The 21,373-nt window shown below is 39.4% G+C and overlaps 1 protein-coding gene across 15 annotated transcripts in view; it reads left to right on the forward strand.

The window, feature by feature from the left end:
* The window catches only part of PTK2 (protein tyrosine kinase 2), a 357,696-nt gene that overhangs the window by 237,130 nt on the left and 99,193 nt on the right, over positions 1-21,373 (forward strand). For all 15 annotated transcript variants that reach the window (XM_030937412.1, XM_030937408.1, XM_030937413.1 and 12 more), the window contains 3 exons: positions 5,244-5,300; positions 8,274-8,371; positions 18,065-18,149. In XM_030937412.1, the coding sequence (XP_030793272.1) occupies positions 5,244-5,300; positions 8,274-8,371; positions 18,065-18,149 (240 nt within the window). The remainder of the gene's footprint in view (positions 1-5,243; positions 5,301-8,273; positions 8,372-18,064; positions 18,150-21,373) is intronic.

Genomic DNA, 21,373 nt, shown 5'->3' on the forward strand with positions numbered 1-21,373 from the left:
TAGTTTGGGAATGAGATAGTAGAAAGGAAAGAATGAAAAATGATTTTAAAGACTCACAAAAACTAACAGAATTAGGGAAATAACAGCAATAATGATAACTGGTTTTTCAAACAGTAGATAGCACTTAAGGTAGAAATTTAAAAATTTAAAATCGCATACTATGTCTTAGGTTTCCCATCTACTTGATATACTGCTTGCATGAAACTAAACTCCTTTATACTGAAAGAGTAAGATTTTATAAACTAAAATTAAGAAGAAATTGTGGCCGGGTATGGTGGCTTATGCCTGTAATCCCAGCACTTTGGGAGGCCAAGGTGGCAGATCACCTGAGGTCAGGAATTCGAGACCAGCCTGACCAACATGGTGAAACCCCATCTCTGCTACAAACAAAAAATTAGCCGGGCGTGGTGGCGAGTGCCTGTAGTCCCAGCTACTCAGGAGACCAAGGCAGGAGAATGGCGTGAACCCAGGAGGTGGAGCTTGCAGTGAGCCAAGATTGTGCCACTGCACCCCAGCCTGGGCGACAGAGCGAGACTCTGTCTCAAAAAAAGAAGAAAAAGAAAGAAAAGAAGGAATTGGGTCTTTTTTCCTCCTGATTAAATGAAAGAATGCTTTTACTGATGATTTCGCCTATGTTCATTTTTGCAATAGGATAGAGATATTGATAACGAGTGTAACGAGCTAAGCAATTTCAGTAAAAGGTCTTAAAAGTGCATGTTCTTCACAGGATTTGAAGTCAGAGATTTGAGCTTCATTTTTAGACTGATTCCATGATAATAAATTAGCAGCTGCAATTCATCAGGAGCTTTCTGCACATGACACTTTACTGACTTGATTTCTCATTCTCACAGCAGTCATTCAGAATATCACTGGGTATTGTCCTCACTGTTTTGCAGGTGAGGAAAGTGATAATCAAAGGATTAAGAGGGACTCTAAGGCTGCTAGAGGCAAGTGGTCAGGTCTTAGGCTCCAGCCTTGCCCTTTTTCCACTGCCCCATCCAGTCAGCAACTGACTAGCTGAGGGATTACAAGCAAATTGCTTTATCTCTTGGGTCTTCATCTGGGAAAGGTCTCAAGTGGTTGTTGTGAGGATTACTCTGTAAGCATCAAATTTTAGATAAATATCTGCAAACATTTTTGTGTATTTTCCCCACCTATGAATTTTTCAGTACTATGAATTAGCCAGGGCAAGTGTATTTAACCAATTTTACAGGTGAATAAGCTGAGCTGTAAGGCTAGTCACTTATTCTTGGTCAGTAAGGCCCATGGACCAAATGTGGCCCACCTGTTTTTGTATGCTACAGTTTTTTGCCTGTGAAATAGGGATATTGATCATAGTACAACCTCAAAGAATTTTGCTGAGGATTAAATGACAATATATGTAATTATTTACAACAGAATCTAGTATATGGTAAGCTCCCAATAATATGATTAGTAGTCAATGTCATTATTAAATACAGAATGCAGACCTAGCTTCATTTGTGCCCAGGCCTTTGAACCTGTTTCCTTTTTTCTTCTTATTTTCCTTATTTTTTGAATTAAACCTTGGGGGTAATTTTTCTACTTTCCTTAAACTATGTTACACTAACATGTGAAGGGCCCAGAAGTTTCAGGCTGGACTCCAATTTTTTAGGGCCCTTGAGTATGTAAAAATACCTATTATATCAATGTAATACTATCTCACAATCCTAAAAGCCAGGAAAGAAAAGCCAAATACAACCACATCAATGTCAAGAATTCTTGGGAAGGCTGGGTGAAGTGGCTCCTGCCTGTATTCTCAGCATTCTGGGATTACACTTGAACCCAGGAGTTCGAGACCAGCATGGGCACCATGGCAAAACCCCATCTCTACAAAACATAGAAAAAATGAGCAGGCATGGCGGTGCGTGCCTGTCGTCCCAGCTATTTGGGAGGATCACTTGAGCCCAGGAGGTGAAGGCTGCAGCGAGTCAAGATTGCACCACTGTACTCCACCCTAGGCGACAGAGCAAGACCCTGTCTTCAAAAACAACAAAAAAGGAATTCTTAGAAATATACACCACGTATTACAATTTGAAAACTCATATGTAGAAGGTTATAAACTTTTGCAGATCGTGTACCTGCAACATTGCTGATTTTACTCCATGAATTCTCTGTTCACATTGCCTAGTAGTACACACACCTGCACCCCAAATATAAGTAATTCCCAGACAGCTTTGATATATCCACAAAGATTTTATATGCAATTCATACAGCTAAAAAAAAAAAAAAAAAGAAAAACCACGATATTTACAGATTTTCTCTTGTGATTGTATGAATTAACTGAAATATATGCAACATGATATTTTCCACAATGTATGCTAGCCTGATACGTATTAGCCTATTTATTTTTACTCCTTCACAATTATTTTAGAGGTTGGTATCTCTACTGAGGATTTTATAAAATGAGACAGTCCCTGAAGAACTGCTGTCAAACCAAAAAGATTGGCTGAGAGTATCAGCACACGGGAATCCTAGATCCTCAACTGCCAGGTCCTTTTCAGAGAGCCTTCAGAAGAAGCAAAACAAGAAGAAGAGCTGCTGTTGCTTGATGATCTGTTATGTGCAGGGCACATCTCAGCTTTCTGTTGTGTCTCCTGTAATCCTCATAACAACCCTACAAGGTGGATGATGTTATTTTACCCATAAGGGCACAGCTGAAGTATTGCCAGGTGAAGTGACTTTCCAAAGCGCAAGCATTTTCCCCCAAATGGGTTTGTGTATTTTGTCACATGTTTTGCAGCTCTACCATTCACCTCTTTGCTGCCTCACACAGTTTAAACCCTTTGCCTTAGTTTCCTAGGGGTACAGTGTTCCTTTACTGATTGCTGCACTGCATTCATTCTTTTGGTTTAACATGTGTTTCTTGAGGGACCTTCTCTGTGCTAGGCACTGCTTTAGCTGCTGAGGACACAGTGTTGAGCAAGATACATGAAGGTTCCACTCTGGTGGCTGTTCGATTCTGGAGAGGTGGGCATACAGTTCACAGGAAACAAAATTATATCAGGTTGTTATAGGTAATGAGGAAAATGAGCCAGGGAACATGATTAAGAACAATGAGATGGGGGCAAATTAGTTTGCGGAGAGATCTCTGAATAGGTGGCTAAACCCAGAATTGGCTCTAGGCCGACATAAGCTTTGGTGCATGGTAAAGCCCTCAGTTGGAGGTCACTGCCACTGGTGTTAGCAGCAGCTTTATACCCTTCTTCATTAAGGCATTTTACAACCTGTCACCTGAGAGACTTGGGTTTCTGAACAGGCTTTTAATGAACCTTTTCAGCCATATGAAGCTGTGGTACCTGTGGTGACAAGTGCAAAACATTGGCTTAGTAATGCCATGAGCTACATGCAGGGTTGTAGAGACTCTTCAGCAGTTTGGGTTACAGGGCAGCCTTGGGAAGGGAAGCAGAAGTGCAGAGTTTGAGTGGCTCTGTCTCCCAAAATCCTGCTGCAGCAGAGCCAACTCATATGCTTCACTTCTAAAGGCACATGCTTTATATGAAAGGAAGCAGTGAGGGTGCCAGGGCTGTTGTGTGGAAAGGCAGCTTTAGTTGCATTCATTTTCTGAGGAGAGCATCCCAAGGTTGAGCATGTTAAACTGTGGAATCAAAAGAGAAATGATTGCAAATGGCCATTTGTGTGGCTTCTGTTGCCTTAGCTGTTAGAGTAGATTCCTCCCTTGCTTAGTCCTTTTTGTTGCAAGTGTGTTAACAGCTTTCTTCCATCCCCAAGTTTTCTTTTACAGGGTCTTTGATAAGCCATCTTACACAGAAGCAGAGCTATAGGCCTACAGATGCCAATTTACTGTTCTTAGTGTTCGCTGAAAACAGATTAAGAGGGAGAAATACAGAAATAAAAGAATGTATGATTTGGAGTCTATTAAAACTTTTTTAATATGATATTCTTATAAATGTAAAAGAATAATATAGATTGTCTGCCTGTAATGTAGGACTTAGGAATAGTTTACAAATAATAACTGTCTCAAAGAGAATTGATTCATTGGTGTTATATTCTGCTTCCCCAACTTTTTTTTTGCTGTAATGACTTTTAATGATGATTATATAATAAGAAGTGAATTCTTCCACTTGTAGATTTGATCTCAGTCATTACCATAGATGTGGAATGATTGATATCCCAGTGACTGTAAACCAGATATATTCTCTATTTTCTTTGAATTCTATACGTTTAATATCTGAATGCAGTAATAAGGCAGCACAGAAGAAATAACTTGTAGCTTTTAGTTTCTCTGGTGTTAAACAAGGATGCTAGGTCAAAATATCAAAATAGAGCTCCTTGGAAATGATGCATCACAAAGTACTGTTCCTGCTTTACTGACTCACAAGAATGGCCCAGCAGTTAGAATCCTTATACATGGAGCAGCTAAAGATGTTCCTTTTTCCAGAAAAAGAAAAAAGACAAGGCTGAAGTGATTTTTCAGTATAGTTGTTACCCACATGAATGACTGTTTTCTTCAGATGGGTATTTTTAAAGTTCCCGTTAATATAGTGGTGGACTTTTAAGTTGGTGTGTTACCCCAAAAGAGTAGATAGATACATTGGAACTTCTTGCCATGATCTCAGAAAACCTCATTTTAATATGCTGCTTATTCTCCTTTTTTTCTTTTTAGATCTACCCTTTTGACATTAATGCCTAAAATATCTGAGTTTGAAAGTTAGGAAACAAATTCCTGTTGCATTTCTCAACCCTGAGCAAATGGAATGAATTAGCACAGTTAATCTCAAAAATTAGGCTGCCATTTATTTTCTAAAGGTTCCATTCAGATTATGCTGTCAAGTCTAATTGTTAATAAAATTAAATACTGTGTTTTGGAGATACCGGTCTTACTTGGAGAAAGCCCAGTAGACAACTGTAGTTTTAAACATGTATTTGGTGTAGTTGAGGAAGAGCTTTGCGGTTGGTAGCTTGGTTAATTTGAAGCATTATACATAGTTGTTTCATGTCTTTCTTTTTTTTACAAGGGCTTCCTGTGTTAGCCCTGTTTGCTCTCCGATAAACAAGTCTGTGTATTATAACGTATTGGACAGTGATGTCACTTTTATTTCCATAAATGACTCATGTGTGAGCAAAATTTGAGTAATAGTGTTTTAAGAATATTTCAGCATGGTAGAGGATTTAAGCATATCACTTTGCCTATTTTAATTATATGAAATACCAGGAGGTCAGTTGTTTAACCTCTTTCAACGCATCTGTTTCTTTTCCTGCAGAAACAGATGATTATGCTGAGATTATAGATGAAGAAGATACTTACACCATGCCCTCAAGTAAGTAAACTTCTGATTTTGTTCTTGCTCAGACTTGACAGAGAGCTCCTTGCATTTAAAAGTTATTGACACTTACTGTCTTTTTAGAGCCATTTTTAATACTTCCTTGGGTGCTGAACAGAAATACTCTTTTCAATCTTTACCATTCTATATTACTTACATATGCCCACTCTAAGGTCAGAAGCCTAAAACTCAAATGTGTGTAACAATTTTTAGTTACAGGATTTTTGTAATCTTGTTTTCTGACTCTATCATAGTAGAACCTTTATTGATTAGGGTATTTTCTGTCTGTAGAAGGTTAGTATTATTGGTTAAGTATATATGTGAATGTGTGTGTATACACAATATATATACACACACATATATGTATAATACACATACGTACACACACACGTATACCCATACATTCACATACATATATTCAAAGATTTGCAGTTTCCCCCTTGAAATTGTTTATTCTTTGTTGCCATTGACTAACCAATACAAATAGCTTCTAACCATCGTCAGTCTGTACACCTCAGGGATGGGAAGTGTGGGGAGAGAAACAACTCTTAAAGGACCTTCATAGAGCCTGGAAATGTCAAGATTCTGCTTCTCTCTGTGATATGCAACTTGTTGATTAAGGAAAGTCTTGAAGTCCGAGGTCTCATGTTGGAGTGTGTAGTCTCCGGATCTTGAATTAGATAAGCTCTTGAAATTTCATTTGCATAAAAAAATTATTTTTTAATTTTCTTTTTTATTTTTTTTAATGTTCCACACAGTACTGGCTTGGGTATAAAAAAAAAAAAATTAAACCTGCCTTTTAAAGAGTCTTCAGAAGTCTTAGTAGTTAATTCAAAATCTGAATGTCCTGATTTTAGTAGAGCTATACATATTTGTAAAATAAATGTTATAGGTGCCTTATTCTGTTGTATAAATATTCTTGTAAATATTCTTATTTGAATGTTCTGTATACATTGAGGAAGCATTACCAGAATGAAGAGAAACAACCCAGTGTTGCCTTTCAAGTGTGCATTTTGCCCTGTTGACCCACGTCCCCTTTCAAGAGCGTCTTGACTAGAGAGTTATTCAAAAGAGGCCAGAGCTGAAACTTGTGTGTACATTTTGATTGCCAGTATCAGTTTGGAAAAATGTTTAAACTTAGGTTTAACTTTTTGGCATGGTGGCTCACATCTGTAATCTCAGCACTTTGGGAGACAGAGGCAGGAGAATTATTTGAATCTTAAGAGTACATTACCAACCTAGGTAACATAACAAGCTACTGTCTCTCCCAAAAACAAAATAAATTAGGTGAGTGTAGTAGCACGCGCTTGTTGTTTCAGCTACTCAGGAGGCTGAGGTGTGAGGATTGCTTGAGCCTGTGAGGTCGAGGCTGCAGTGAGCCCTGATTGCACCACTGCACTTGGCCTGGGCAACAGAGTGAGACCCTGTCTCAGAAAAAAAAAAAAAGAAAGAAAAAAAAATATCAAAGCACGTGTTTACTTCTTTGATTAGCCATATAGTCACTTGTACATTCCTGCAGATACTCCAGTTTTTATTTTTATATTTATTATTTATATTTGAGCAGTGAATGTCCAACATGGATTTCATCCATACCCCACAAAAATAAGTTATAGAAACTGATGAGATAGGAACTTTAAAGCGTTGTTTAACTAACATTGAGTTAACTTGAAGATATTTAGTTTTTACTTGTATTTAGTTTTTTTAAATTCATATTTGTGCTTAAAATATTTTAAAAATTATTATTGAAATATTCTCTTCAAGTTTGTGTTGCTAACCTAATTGCTATTAGTTATTTCTAAGCAAGGTCTTCAATTTTTTTCTCTCTTAATTGCAATACAGAAAGCTATGGAATAGATGAAGGTAACAGGATTCCTTTAAATTAACTGCATTTGCTTGCAATTGCAACCTATGGAGTGATATGGGATGTTTCAGTTTTTGGTTAACTTATTTTTAAACTATTTGTCATTGGTTTACTCATACTGTTAAATCAATGGAACTACTAGCTAAAGTGATTTTAAAGAGGAAAATAACTATCTAAATTTTGGGTTGAATGTTCTGTGTTTATAATTTGATAAACCAGGGAGAACATGTAAAAATATTTGGCTCTTGGTGTATTTCATTGGTGATTACACTACTGGAATATATATGCGATAACCTATGGAGATGAGTTTCTTACCTGAAATAAATCAAAATACAAAGTAGCTAAATGGGTTATAATTAAATCTATTACATTCCTAATGGGCATTTTCTTTCCATGTGCCTCAAAAACCTACTGAATAATCTATTTTGTATAAATTACAATAACAATATATTAATTTGGGGCACATCGTCTCAAAAGTATAAAGTATTTATGATTCATAATGTTGATATGTCCAACCTTGATTTTGAGTCATCTAATTTTGATTTAATTTTGAGAAACTACCTCTTTAAACTCTTTTAGCTACATGAGTAATATAGAGCTAGGATTATCATGAAGTGGAAAACTCTTAAACTTTCAAAACATAAAGTTTACTTATGACATAATTTTATGTTGCTTCCATATTTACAAATTGTAGTTATTTGTAAATTAATTGCTTTAAATAACTGTGCTTTTATAGCCTTCATATATTAATACCTAAACTAATAGTTCTTAATAATTAAGCATATAATTTAATAGTTGGAGCAATTATTTAGAAAACTATCAAATAGATACAAAATAAATCAGAAATGTAAAAACTCCTAGGAACAACATGAAAAATATCTACCTTTAGTAGAACTCATTGTTTCAGTAGTTTCTAATACCATAACTAATTACATGAATTCCTGTGAAAATATCGTTTTAAGAGAATTCCACTCTGTTTAAAGCATTTTCATAGATTGATGTGCCACAGATGAAACTTTTACTTATGGATGATCAAGAAATATGTCAAGTGTTAGTTCTACGTTTGGAATATTTTACTTAAGTATTAATATGTGAATTATGTTTTGCAGCCAGGGATTATGAGATTCAAAGAGAAAGAATAGAACTTGGACGATGTATTGGAGAAGGCCAATTTGGAGATGTACATCAAGGCGTTTATATGAGTCCAGTAAGTCTTTTAAGACTACCAAACAACTAGATTAATTTTGACTATTTAACTTTAAATTGCTTTTGTTTGTCTTTATGAGTCCTTAGTTCTTCTAGGTATTAATGTTTACAGGTGTCTTTTATAAAGCTCTTCATAAATGTCAACTTATACTTGGCATAGTCAGAAACCAAAAAGTGGCAACAATAGCTCCTACAAGGCGGGGCCTTTTATTCATTTTACTCTTTCAGCCTTTGTCATCGGTAATAGTTTTTATAGGTGACTTTCTTTGGATGGAATTAGCAAATCAGATGAGAGTCAGAAACAGTCAGTATACCTAGTTTACCCGCATTTTTGAGAAAGAAACATTAATTTGCCCCAATTTACCCTCCAAAAGAGATCAATATATTTTAAAAAAGATTGCTTTAGGCTGGGTGCGGTGGCTCACGCCTATAATCCTAGCACTTTGGGAGGCTGAGGCGGGCGGATCACGAGGTCAGGAGATCAAGACCATCCTGGCGAACATGGTGAAACCCCGTCTCCACTGAAAATAGAAAAAAATTAGCCAGGAGTGGTGGCGGGCGCCTGTAGTCCCAGCTTCTAGGGAGGCTGAGGCAGAAGAATGGCGTTAACCCGGGAGGTGGTGGAGCTTGCAGTGAGCAGAGATGGCGCCACTGCACTCCAGCCTGGGCGACGGAGCGAGACTCCGTCCCAAAAAAAAAAGAAAAAAAAAAGATTGCTTTAATAATAGCTTGATGGAGGTATCATTTGCTTACTATGAAGTTCACTCTTTTAGGGTATACAATTCAGTGCTTTTCAGTATATTCACAAAGTTGTGCAGCAATCACCACAGTCAACTAGAACATTTTCTTCACCTCAGAAACTTTATACCCATTAGCAGTTAATTCCCATTCCGCCCTTCCCCAGCCTCTGGCAGCCACTCTTCCACTTTCTGTCTCTATAGATTTATATATTCTGGACATTTTGTATAAATGAAACTATGAGTTTTTTATTATTGGCTTCTTTCACTTAGCACAATGTTTTTAAGATTCATCCGTGTTGCAGTATGTGTCAGTACTTCATTCCTTTTTATTGCCAAATAATACTCTTTTGTATAGATATAGACCACCTTTTGTTTATCCATTCATCAGTTGATGAATATTTTGGTTGCTTCTACTTTTTGACTATTAAAATGTTTCTGTGAACATTCATATATGAGTTTTTCCGTGAGAAGACGGTGAGACGTCTTTCTTTTGGTGAGACGGAGTCTTGCTCTGTCGCCAGGCTGAATGAAGTGGTGTGTTCTCGGCTCACTGCAACCTCCACCTTCTGGGTTCAGATGTTTCTCCTGCCTCAGCCTCCTGAGCAGCTGGGACTACAGGTGTGCACCACCGTGCCCAGCTAATTTTTGTATTTTTAGTAGAGATGGGGTTTCACCATGTTGGCCAGGATGATCTCGATCTCTTGGCCTCATGATCCACCTGCCTCAGCCTCCCAAAGTGCTGGGATTACAAGTGTGAGCCATCGTGCCCGGCCCTGGATATATGTTTTTAGTTCTCTTTTGTATATGCCTGTTAGTGGAATTGCTTCATCATGTGGTAACTATTGTTTGACTCTGTGTGTGTGTGTGTGTGTGTGTGTGTGTGTGTGTGTGTGAGAGAGAGAGAGAGAGAGAGAGAGACAGACAGGATCTTGCTCTGTCAGTCAGGCTGAAGTGCAGTGACGCAATCATGGCTCACCGTGGCCTCAAGTTTCTGGACTCAAGTTCTCCTCCCTTGTAACTAGGACTACAGGCAAGCGCCACCACACATAGCTAATTTAATTTTTTTTTTTTGTAGAGACAGCGTCTCTCTACATTTCCCAAGCTAGTCTCCAACTTCTGGATTGCAGGCATGAGCCACTGAGCCAGCCAACTTTTTCTTTCTTTTTTTTTTTTTTTAAGACAGGGTCATGCTCTGTCACCAAGGGAGTACAGTGGTACAATCATGGCTTTCTGCAGCCTCAACCTCCCAGACTCAAGTGGTCCTCCCAGCTACCAAGTAGCTGGGACTACAAGTGTGTGCCATCATTCCCAGCTAATTATTTTATTTTTTTTAGAGATAGGGTCCCATGATGTTGCCCAGGCTGGAATGTTTAACTTTTTGATGAACTGCCAAAAAGATTTCCAACACAGCTGTACCATTTTATATTACTAGCAGCAGTGTATAAGAGTGCAGATCTCCACGTCTTCACCAACATTTGTTATTGCATGTCTTTTTAAATTAGATTGGTGATTTTTTAAATGACATTTTAGACTAATAGTACAATCGTGTGCCATGTGTAATGATGGGGATACTTTCTGACAAATGCATCATTAGGCGATTTCATGATTGTGCAAACATTACATGGTATACTTACGCAAACTTAGATGGTCTAGCCTACTACACGTCTAGGCTATATAATATAGCCTGTTGCTCCTAGGCTACAAACCTGTATGGCATGTTACTGTACTGAATACTGTGGGCAGTTGTAGCACGTGGTATTTGTATATCTAAATACAGAAAATACTGTAAAAATACAGTATAAAGTATAAAATAATGGTACACTCATATAGGATTGTGAAGGCCTAGATTATTACTGTACACCACTATAGGCTATAAACACTACACTTTGGCTACATTAAATTTATCTTTAAAACTCTTATTAAATTAACCTTAGCTTATTGTAACCTTTTTACATCATGAACCTTTTAAGCTTTTTTCTATTTAAATTTTTTAAACTTTTTTCTTAACTAAGACACAAACACATACAGTAGGCTAGGCCTACACAGAGCCGAGATCATCCACATCACTGTCTTCAGCCTCCACACCTTGTCCCACCGGAAGATCCTCAGCGGCAGTAATGTGCATGGAGATGTCATCTCCTAGGGCAGCAGTACCTCCTTCTGGATACCTGCAAAGGGCCCTGCTTGAGGCTGTTTGACAGTTAACTACTTCTTGTTTTGTTTTGTTTTATAAGTAGAAGGGGCTGGTGTGGTGGCTCATGACTGTAATTTCAGCACTTTGGAGACTGAGGCAGGAAGATGACTCAAACCCGGGAGTTCAAGACCAGCCTGGGCAACTTAGTAAGACCCTGTCTCAAACAAAAATTTGAAAATTAACCTGGCCTTGTGGCGCACAACTGTAGTCTCAGCGACTTGGGAGGCTGAGGGAAGATCACTTGAGTCCAGGAGGTCAAGGCTGCAGTAAGTCTTGTTCACACCACTGCACTCCAGCCTGGACAAGAGAGTGAGACTCTGCCTCTAAAAAATAAATAAGTAGGAGTACACTCTAAGATAACAATTAAAAGTGTAGTATATTAGAGAAAAAGAAAAAGTATAGTAAATACACAAACCTGTAACATAGTTGTTTATTATCATTATCATGTATTAATCACTATACATAATTTATGTACTGTTGTATGACTGGCAGTACAGTAAGTTTGTTTACACCAGCATCACCATGATCACATAAGAAATTTGATTTCTTTTTTTTTTTTTTTTTTTTTTGAGACGGAGTCTCGCTCTATCACCCAGGCTGGAGTGCAGTGGCTGGATCTCAGCTCACTGCAAGCTCCACCTTCCGGGTTTACGCCATTCTCCTGCCTCAGCCTCCCGAGTAGCTGGGACTACAGGCGCCCGCCACCTCACCCGGCTAGTTTTTTGTATTTTTTAGTAGAGACGGGGTTTCACGGTGTTAGCCAGGATGGTCTCGATCTCCTGACCTCGTGATCCACCCGTCTCGGCCTCCCAAAGTGCTGGGATTACAGGCTTGAGCCACCGCGCCCGGCAAGAAATTTGATTTCTATGATGTCACTAGGCAGTAGGAATTTTTCAGCTTCTTTATACTCTTATGAGACCACTATGGTATATGTGGTCCATCATTGACCAAAATGTTACTTTGTGGCACATAACAGACATGCTTGCTCAAGAAACTGTCTTTGAACTAGAATAGTAGCAGGTGAACAGAGATGGCTCTAATAAAGTTACAATAACAGAGAAAATTGACTCTTATTTTATACTCCTGCTTGGAAACTACAAATGGCCATTTTTTTCCTCAGTAACTCCATGTTTACCCATTTTTAAATGTCCTTTACATGTGTACTAGTGATGCTCTGAGCATTACTTTTATAACCCAAAAGTTATAAAAGGTTTTTATCAGAAATAACAGATAATTGCCACCAGTAAACTAACCAAATTAGTTCAGTGTTTTAAAGTTCAGTTTTGAAAGCCTTTTACTCTTGTTCTTATATCAAATTGTATGATTTATTATATATTTTAGCTGTTTTTACTCCTTTTTCAATTTTTTTAAACTATGGGTGTATTATCTGTATTCCACATTCTCTTAACTCTGCACTTAGAGGCAAAGTGGAGTAGAAGGAGCAATGGATCCAAATTTAGTGGGAAAAACAACAACAAACAAATTTAGATCTGGCTCTGCCTCAGTTTGAGATGGGGGGAGATAAGGTGACTGCATTACTGGAATTTAACTAAATTGTCTCTGAGCTTCCTATAATCTCTACAATTCCTGATGGTAAGCATTCTAAAGTTCCCAGAGTACCATGACTTACACACAGCTGATAGCAGGATTAGTGGACTTTATTTCATTCACTTTTAAAATACGTAATCCATTTTAGTTATAAAAATACAAGATAATTTTTTAAAATAGCCATAATCTAAATTTATTTATTTATTTATTTGAGACAGAGTCTTGCTCTATCGCCCAGGCTGGAGTGCAGTGGCGCGATCACGGCTCACTGCAAGCTCTGCCTCCCAGGTTCATGCCATTCTCCTGCCTCAGCCTCCCGAGTAGCTGGGACTACAGGTGCCCACCACCACGCCTGGCTAATTTTTTTGTATTTTTAGTAGAGACGAGATTTCAACAGGTTAGCCAGGATGGTCTCAATCTCCTGACCTTGTGATCCACCCGCCTTGGCCTCCCAAAGTGCTGGGATTACAGGCATGAACTACCATGCCGAGCCTTTTTTTCTTTTTCTTTTTTTTTTTTTTTTTTGAGACAGTTTCGCTCTTGTTGCCCAGGCTGGAGTGCAGTGGTGCAATCTCAGCTCACCGCAACCTCTGCCTCCCGGGTTCAAGCAGTTCTCCTGCCTCAGCCTCCCAAGTAGCTGGGATTACAGGCATGCACCACCACACTGGGCTATTTTTATATTTTTAGTAGAGATGGGGTTTCTCCATGTTGTTCAGGCTGGTCTTGAACTCCCGACCTCAGGTGATCCACCCACCTTGGCCTCCCAAAGTGTTAGGATTATAGGCGTGAGCCACTGCACCCGGCCCATAATCTAATGTTTACTGAATGTTTGTTGAAGGAATTCCAGTCCCTGAGGATTCATATTTTGTTAAATATCTTTTTCTTTTCTTTTCTTTTCTTTTTTTTTTTTTTTTTTTGAGATGGAGCCTTGCTCTGTTGCCCAGGCTGGAGTACAGTGGTATGATCTCTGATCACTACAACCTCCGCCTCCCAGGTTCAAGTGATTCTCCTGCCTCAGCCTCCCGAGTAGTTGGTATTACAGGCACACACCATCACACCCAGCTAGTTTTTGTATTTTTAGTAGAGACGGGGTTTCACCATGTTGCTAGGCTGGTCTCGAACTCCTGACCTCAAGTGACCCACCTGCCTCGGCCTCCCAGTGTGCTGGGATTACAGATGTGAGTCACCATGCCCGGCCTGTTAAATATCTTTCTTGTGTATATTGTATATGTTTGTTTTGTTTTTAATGTGGGAGTCTAATTTTATAGTGCAAAGCAATCTGTTCATTTCTGTGAGTTTCTATTTTAAATCCTTTTTCTAGAACATACTCTTTAGTATTCTATACAATCAAATAATATTTTATCAAGCATTCTTGATAACTGGTCAAAATGTAACTTGGCATAAATTTCATGGGCAAGGACCTACCATTGGATACTTTAAGATTCAGTTAATTATTTCAGCAATTTTGTAACCATTGTCTGCTCTGTGACAGCTACTGTTTCTAGATGGTGCAGGGGGGATATAACTTAATTCTAGCTGAGGCACAAGTTGACAGGCAAAAAAGACATACACTAAATCCCAAGAGGGTCTGAGAAAAACAATGCATGGACAAGGGAAGGTCAAGATGCTGTTCCACATGGATTGGTCAGAAAGACATTCTGACAAGATGTGTTAGCAGAGCTTTCCAGTAAGACAGGGAGTGGAGCATGAGCATTCTCGTGGGGAAGCCTGTTCTAGGCAGAAGGAACAGCCAGTGCCAAGGCCGTGAGGCAGGGCAGGACAGGACACCACCAGGAGGCCCGTGTGGCCGCAGAGTAGAAGGATAGGAAACAAGGGGAAGGCAAAAGGAAACCTTTTGAAGACTAGGAGAGCCACCAGGGGGCATGTGTGGGGCTGTGTGAACCTTGAGGTAAGAATTTTGACCTTCATTCTGAGAGTCAGTAAACATGAAGTTTATCTGATTGGCACATATTTTTTTCTTTATTAGGCAGGGTTATCAGGCTTGTATTTTCTTTTCTTCAAGCACCTGCTGATCACTTGTACATTCTCTCTTTATTATTCCCAGCCTTAAAATCCATTATTAACTCTAATTTTCTCTTAATTCATTCTAGAATAGCTTTGTTCTAGATTTATTTGTTAAGATATTTTAAGGCCGGGCGCGGTGGCTCAAGCCTATAATCCCAGCACTTTGGGAGGCCGAGACGGGCGGATCACGAGGTCAGGAGATTGAGACCATCCTGGCTAACACGGTGAAACCCCGTCTCTACTAAAAATACAAAAAATTAGCCGGGCGAGGTGGCGGGCACCTGTAGTCCCAGCTACTCAGGAGGCTGAGGCAGGAGAATGGCGTAAACCCGGGAGGCGGAGGTTGCAGTGAGCTGAGATCCGGCCACTGCACTCCAGCCTGGGCGACAGAGCGAGACTCCATCTCAAAAAAAAAAAAAAAAAAAGATATTTTAAATGTCTACTAGTTGTTATTAATTCAGAGCCTAATCGTGCATCTCGTGTCTAGGCATAGTGGTCACAGGGTGCTATTTTCATTGAACAATGGAAAACTTCTCACTTCCTTAAATATTGCCTGTATTTTACAGATTTAAAAAATCTATTTCGAGTAATTACAGATGAGTAACTTTTTAGTTTTTAGAAAAAACCCTTTGCACATGTTCTGGTCTTATTTACTTTGAACTGACCCGTTCTCCAGCAGTCTGATCTCTGTAACTGGCCCTTCTGACAGTTTAGCATTCCCCATACCTCTGTTGTCCACTTCAGCGGCTGCTAGCTGCGTGTCCTATTCACCAAACTGATGGCTGAGCCTCATGATCTGCTCGTATGTGGCATTTAGTGTATTTGCCAGCTATGGAATCTTATGCTTAGCATTCATTTGAAACCCTAGGTCTTTAAAGAGCAGTATTTTGTTTGCATTTCCTTAGACTGTCTTAATAAAGCACCATATTTACTGAGGATTTGATTAGTTGACAGGATTGATGATGGTTTTATGGTCTTATGGAAGATTTGTTGCTCTGATCGTCTATAAAATGGGCATTTTCTGTCAATTATACAGTATACCAACCATACGATTTTCTCGTATACCTGTTACTTGCCACCAGCCCCATATTTAGCTGGAAAAAGAGTTCATGGTCATGGTCCTAAAGAAGTATGCAGTCTAATTAAGGAAGACAAGACTAACTCATTCAAAGCAAAGTGGTTATATTTTAGCACAGATACGGTTAATGATTCTAAGGTTGTAAACTCAAACATTTAGTAGATAGATATTCTGAGCTCTTGTTCACATTCTGTGTGAGCCAACTACTCTGTCCTCCAAGGGCCATGTCACCATTACCACCTGAACCCTTCCTTGAGGCATCTGGCACATGGGCATGCCTCCTCCGGAGGTGAAGAAAGGGACTGCAATCCCTGAGCCGATGAGGCAGTTCTCTTACCATTCAAATTTCTCTTGTTTGAAAATGTTTTATTTCCTGGAAACATATAGTATACAATTAGTGTGAAGTCTAAAATAAATAAAGGTACTTAAGGTATTTTGAAAATATGCGACAGCTAATTTGTTAAGCAAAACATAATTTAAGGTATTTTTAAAATACGACACATCTAACTTATTAATGAACATCTGCATTTAAAAGAAAGATATTAATAGCATTAATTCCACAATTCTTTACTGAATGTATAATATGCATCAGCTATACTAATGGGGATTTTTTGACACACAAGACAGGCAAGTTTCCTGCTGTCTTGGAACTTACATTTTAGTGATGGAGAATAGACAGTAGTTATGTAAATGACAGTGTTATCTCTGTGTTATGTATAATTATAATATATAAAATGATGTTAAAGACTAATAAATGTACATAATGACTTTTTGGCTTTCAGAGCAACACATTTTCTTGGTTTGTTTCCTACCTTCCTGGTCACCCCTTCTCAGTCTCCTCTGACATTTTCCACTCTTCTCCCTGACCTCTTCATGTTGAAGAGCTCCAAAGCACAGTTCTTGGACCTCTCTCATCTCTCTTGATGATTTCATCCAGTCAGATGAGCTAGGCTACTTCTGGATTTCTATGTCCAGTTCAGATTTCTCTCTTGAACGCCAATCGCAGTATCCTGCTGGTCACTTCACCTGTGTGACTTGGCTGTCTTACTGACATCTCAAGCTTATTACATCCCAAGCCGAGCTTCTGATCTTCCCCTTCCATCTTGTCAGTTTTTCTGGTCAAAAACCTGAAGTTGACTCTCTGACACCTGCATCATGAGCCACCTTTGCCCTAGCTTCAGAGTATAGCCAGAATCTCAGCCCTTCTCTCCACCTCCACTGCTACCATGTTTGTCCAAGCCACCATCACCTGTCACCTGGGGTACTCTGGTAGCCACCCATAGAACTCCCTCTATCTCTAACCGTGCCTCTCTGCAGCCTTTTCTCAGTACCACAGCAGAATGGTCCTTCAAAATTTTGGGTCAGGCCATGGTACTCCAATGTCCAAACCCTACCTTGGCTCTCCATTTCACTTGAGTAAAAGCCACATCTTTCTATTGGCCTTGAAGGCCCTGTGTGGTCTGGCCCCTTTGTTCCTCTCTGACTCTTGTTATCTTCACCCTCCTACCTTCCACCCTCTGTGCCAGCCTCACTGGCTTGCTCATGTCCCTTGAGCACACTATGCACTATTCCCTGCTGTTCCTTAGCCAGCTCCCTCTCCTCCCTCCTTCAGTTTTTTGCTCTTATCTCATCTGCTCAGTGAGGTGCACGTCATACAGCAGCCTCCATCCCTGTCTCCATATCCTCATCTGCTCTCTCCCTTTTCTGTGACACGGTTACCTTCTAACATACCATGTAATTAATTCCTTATTTATTATCTGTGTTCCTCACTGGAATGTAAGCTTGACAGGTACAGGGACTGCTGCCTCTGCTGTTCACCAGTGTATCCCAAGCACTTATAATAGTACCAGCCACATGGTGTATCTTCAACGCATGTTTGTAGATGAATGAATAAATGAATTGCTGTAATGTTTCACGTGCATGACTGGTTTTCTCAGAGGATTTTATACTGAGTGTTTTTAAGTATTCCTCTCATTCTTGAGATTTTGCCTTTCTGATTCTGTCTGGTCCATAACCCACATAGTTGCAAAACAGACAGCTTTTCATGAATCGATTAATATAGCAAACCTTTTTGCATGTGTGTGTGATTCTATAATTTCCCTAACACAGGAGAATCCAGCTTTGGCGGTTGCAATTAAAACATGTAAAAACTGTACTTCGGACAGCGTGAGAGAGAAATTTCTTCAAGAAGCCTGTAAGTTTCTAGAAATTTCTGTGGAACTCCATTTGATTTTCTATCTGTGAAATCCAAACTGTGTCTGAAGAAATAAGAAAAATGATGTTTTGACTTTTAGGAGACAACTATGTTTATTATTTTGCCTTGCAAATTAATGTCTAAATTTGTACAAGCACCTATCTACAGATTTTTCCAGGTAAACCATCATGTTTTATGTATAAAGGTAGATTGATGTACATTTCCTTTATACGTTGGTACTTATGCCATCACACATCTTTGCACTGGAATTGGTGCAGATATATAAGCGATCCTAATCTTGATGCTGCCCAGACTCTGGGAATGTAGAGGTGAGCATGACACACACAGTCCCTGCCCTGATGGAGCTCATAGACTAGTGAAGGAATAGGGCTCTGTGGCCATTCCCCTTGTCCTGATACAAAATCAGAACAAATCACCCAGGCCAGGCGCAGTGGCTCACACCTGTAATCCCAGCACTTTGGGAGGCCAAGGCAGGAAGATCATCTGAGGTCAGAAGTTCGAGACCAGCCTGGCCAACATGGTGAAACAGTCTTTACTAAAATTACAAAAAATTAGCCGTGTGTGGTGGCATGCACCTGTAGTCCCAGCTACTCAGGAGACTGAGGCAGGAGAATAGCTTGAACCCCAGAAAGGGAGGTTGCAGTGAGACGAGATAGCGACACTGCACTCCAGGTTGGGCAATAGAGCAAACTCTGCCTCAAAAAGAAAAAAAAGAAAGAAAGAAAGAAAAAGAACAAATATCCCAAAAAGAGGCCAGGTGTGGTGGCTCATGCCTGTAATCCCAGTACTTTGGGAGGCCGAGGTGAGAGGATTACTTGAGCCCAGGAGTTTGAGACCACCTGGGCAACATGGTGAAACCCCGTCTCTATGAAAAAATTTAAAAATTAAAAAAATTAGCTGGGCATGTTGGCACATGCCTGTAGTCCCAGCTGCTTAGGAAGCTGAGATGGGAGGATCACTTGAGCCTGGGAGGCCCGTGTCGCAGTGAGCTAAGATCGCACCATTGCACTCCAACCTAAGTGACTGAATGAGACCCTGTCTCCAAAAAACAAAACAAAAGAAAACTTCCTGCAAGAAGAGACCTCGGCAAAGGACTCTTCTGATGGCTTCCCAGGTAACTGTAGCTAGAAACAAGTTACTTTTTTTTTTTTGAGGCAGGGTCTCTCTCGGGTCTCGCTGTGTCACCTTCTGGACTCAAGGGATCCTCTCATCTCAGGGCTGCAGATACCTGGCACTGCAGATGCATGCCACCACATCCAGCTAATTTTTTTGTATTTTTTTTTTTCCTCTTTTTTTGGAGAGATGGGTTTTTGCTGTGTTTCCCAGGATGTTCTAAAGTTCTAGGCTCTGCCTGCATCAGCCTCCCAGGGAGCTGGGATTACAGGTATGAGCCACTGTGCCCAGCCCTTAAAAATAATTTTCTCCACCTCCATTCCTCTGACTCTTGGTTTGTGCCTCCTCTGAAAAAGCTAGCTTGAGTGAGCTCTGCATGAATAGGTCTTCTTTCCCAAATGTAAGCTCTTAAAGAGCAAGGATCTTGTACACATCAAGCTCTTCCTTACCTGCCCTCAAGTGGTGATTTTCCTCTTCCTCCTTTCCTATGGTTTGCCTCTTGTCATGCTTCAGGCCCCAGCTTAAACATTACCTCCAATAGAGAACCTTTTTCTGACCACCATATTTAAAGTCTTCCCTTAGTATTTTTTGTCACACAAGACTACGTTCTTTTTCTTCCTAATGATTCCTAATTAAAGCTACATTGTTTACAAATGATTATTGTCTGTCTCTTCCTCTCATCCTCTAGGCCTTAAGCTCCCTGGGGATAAAGACCATGTTTGTTTTGCTCACCACTCCATACTCAGTGCCCTGTACCGTGCTTGACACCTAGAGAACACCTGGTAGATGTTTGTCATTCTGGTGTCCTTCATTATGTGTACGTCAAATGAATGCCTTCTGCTTTCCATTGTAAATATTTACCACCTAACAGTCCAATAAATTATAATTCATAGGGTAAGCCATGTGGTGACTACATTAATTAAGTCTCAGTACATCCTTAATCCTATTCCTGAATCTTTGACTTAAGATACAAGAGAAGGCCTGACCAATGACTGCTGTCTTGACTAGTTCATTTCTACATAGCACCTAGGCCAAGAAAACAGACCACATCAGTCATCATCACCCAACACCATGTCTGCCTTACCTTTGCTGGTATTCTTGAGCATTTCATATTTTCAAAAATGCAAATTTTAAAAATTGGTTATCTTTTCCTAAAATTCTGAACAATTACTGTGTTGTGATTTTGTAGGACTTTGGAATTGTCATTACAAAAATCAGTTACATCATTTTATAGGTGTAATCAAGTCGGGCTAATGTTTTCGTCTTCGATAGGGTTACTCAGCAGTTATTTCAGGGAAATATGATAGATGCACTGTATCTAAACTTCTGTAGGGCTTTACCAGGCTATGTATAAGAGAGAAAATAAGGCCTCAATCAGGAACAGTTAAACTTTTTCTTTAAAGGGCCATATAGTACATATGTTAGGTTCTGCAGATCACGCAGCCTCTGTCCCAAGTATTCAGCTCTGTCATTGTACATCCATAGACAGGACAGAAAAGAATGAACAAGAATATGTTCCAGTAAAACTTTATTTACAAAAGCAGATGGCAGCCCCTGGGCCTTAGCTTTCTGCCCCAGATTGGTATATAATAAGGTAAACTATTCTATGTGTTGATTTTTAGTTCAGTTTGGATAGAGTTTCCTAGTGGCCACAAGACTCCTAGCCTTGTGCTGGTTTGTATTTCTAATAATTACTTCTGAGAGATATGAAAGGCTTGATAATTATATGTGAGAATAATGTAAAACCAAATGTTAAATAGTTACTTATATTAAATTGAAAGTACAGTTGTGGTAAATATGCTGGGTGCCTGAATGTTTATCCAGAAATATCACGGTATAAGCAATGAACTGAATGTGTCAAGGTGAGATTTAATTATATGTTTTGGATTATATGCTGGGTGTTTACATTATATGGGTTTTTGTTGGTGGTGTTTGTTGAAAAAAACTGCCAGGTCCTGTTCTTGGAATATGAGGGAAAATTTGTAAAACACGTAAGTGAGCTAGGCAAAACACCCACTAATATTGTTTTGCCCATTTCAAAGTCTTGTACAATTTTTCCTCACAATGATCAATACCAGCTGTTCTGTAAC

Source organism: Rhinopithecus roxellana, chromosome 9 (assembly GCF_007565055.1).
Source record: "Rhinopithecus roxellana isolate Shanxi Qingling chromosome 9, ASM756505v1, whole genome shotgun sequence".
NCBI lineage: Eukaryota > Metazoa > Chordata > Mammalia > Primates > Cercopithecidae > Rhinopithecus > Rhinopithecus roxellana.